The sequence below is a fragment of the Penaeus monodon genome, chromosome 15 (assembly GCF_015228065.2).
Source record: "Penaeus monodon isolate SGIC_2016 chromosome 15, NSTDA_Pmon_1, whole genome shotgun sequence".
Classification (NCBI taxonomy): domain Eukaryota; kingdom Metazoa; phylum Arthropoda; class Malacostraca; order Decapoda; family Penaeidae; genus Penaeus; species Penaeus monodon.
The window spans coordinates 39,737,332-39,737,607 of NC_051400.1; the positions used below are offsets into that span (position 1 = coordinate 39,737,332).

The following is a 276-nucleotide window of genomic DNA, read 5'->3' on the forward strand; positions in this document are numbered from 1 at the left end:
GAGCAAACTTTCACAAGCTTCTCTTTCCTTATTTCCTTTCCTTGTATAAATACTGAAATGAATAACAATATACATTTGCTTACAGGTTTGCCCTGAATATTGGTCACAGGCTCAGACAGGTCCTCTGCCCATACGTTCATGCTGTCAGTCTTGATACTTCTAAAGCTATAGGATCCACGAGTCCATTTGTTACTTCCCCATTTACTCCTGGAAGTAGTTTTAATTTCGTAAATATATATCATTCATATCTTTTTCCCACTTTAACCCAATGTTGCT

General features: G+C 37.0%; 1 protein-coding gene across 1 annotated transcript in view; it reads right to left on the reverse strand.

Moving 5' to 3' along the window:
* Positions 1-276, reverse strand: part of LOC119582035 — a gene marked incomplete at its 5' end in the record, with an annotated part of 17,740 nt that overhangs the window by 4,215 nt on the left and 13,249 nt on the right. Inside the window, 1 exon segment of the mRNA XM_037930275.1 lies at positions 84-207. Coding sequence (XP_037786203.1) covers positions 84-207 — 124 coding nt within the window.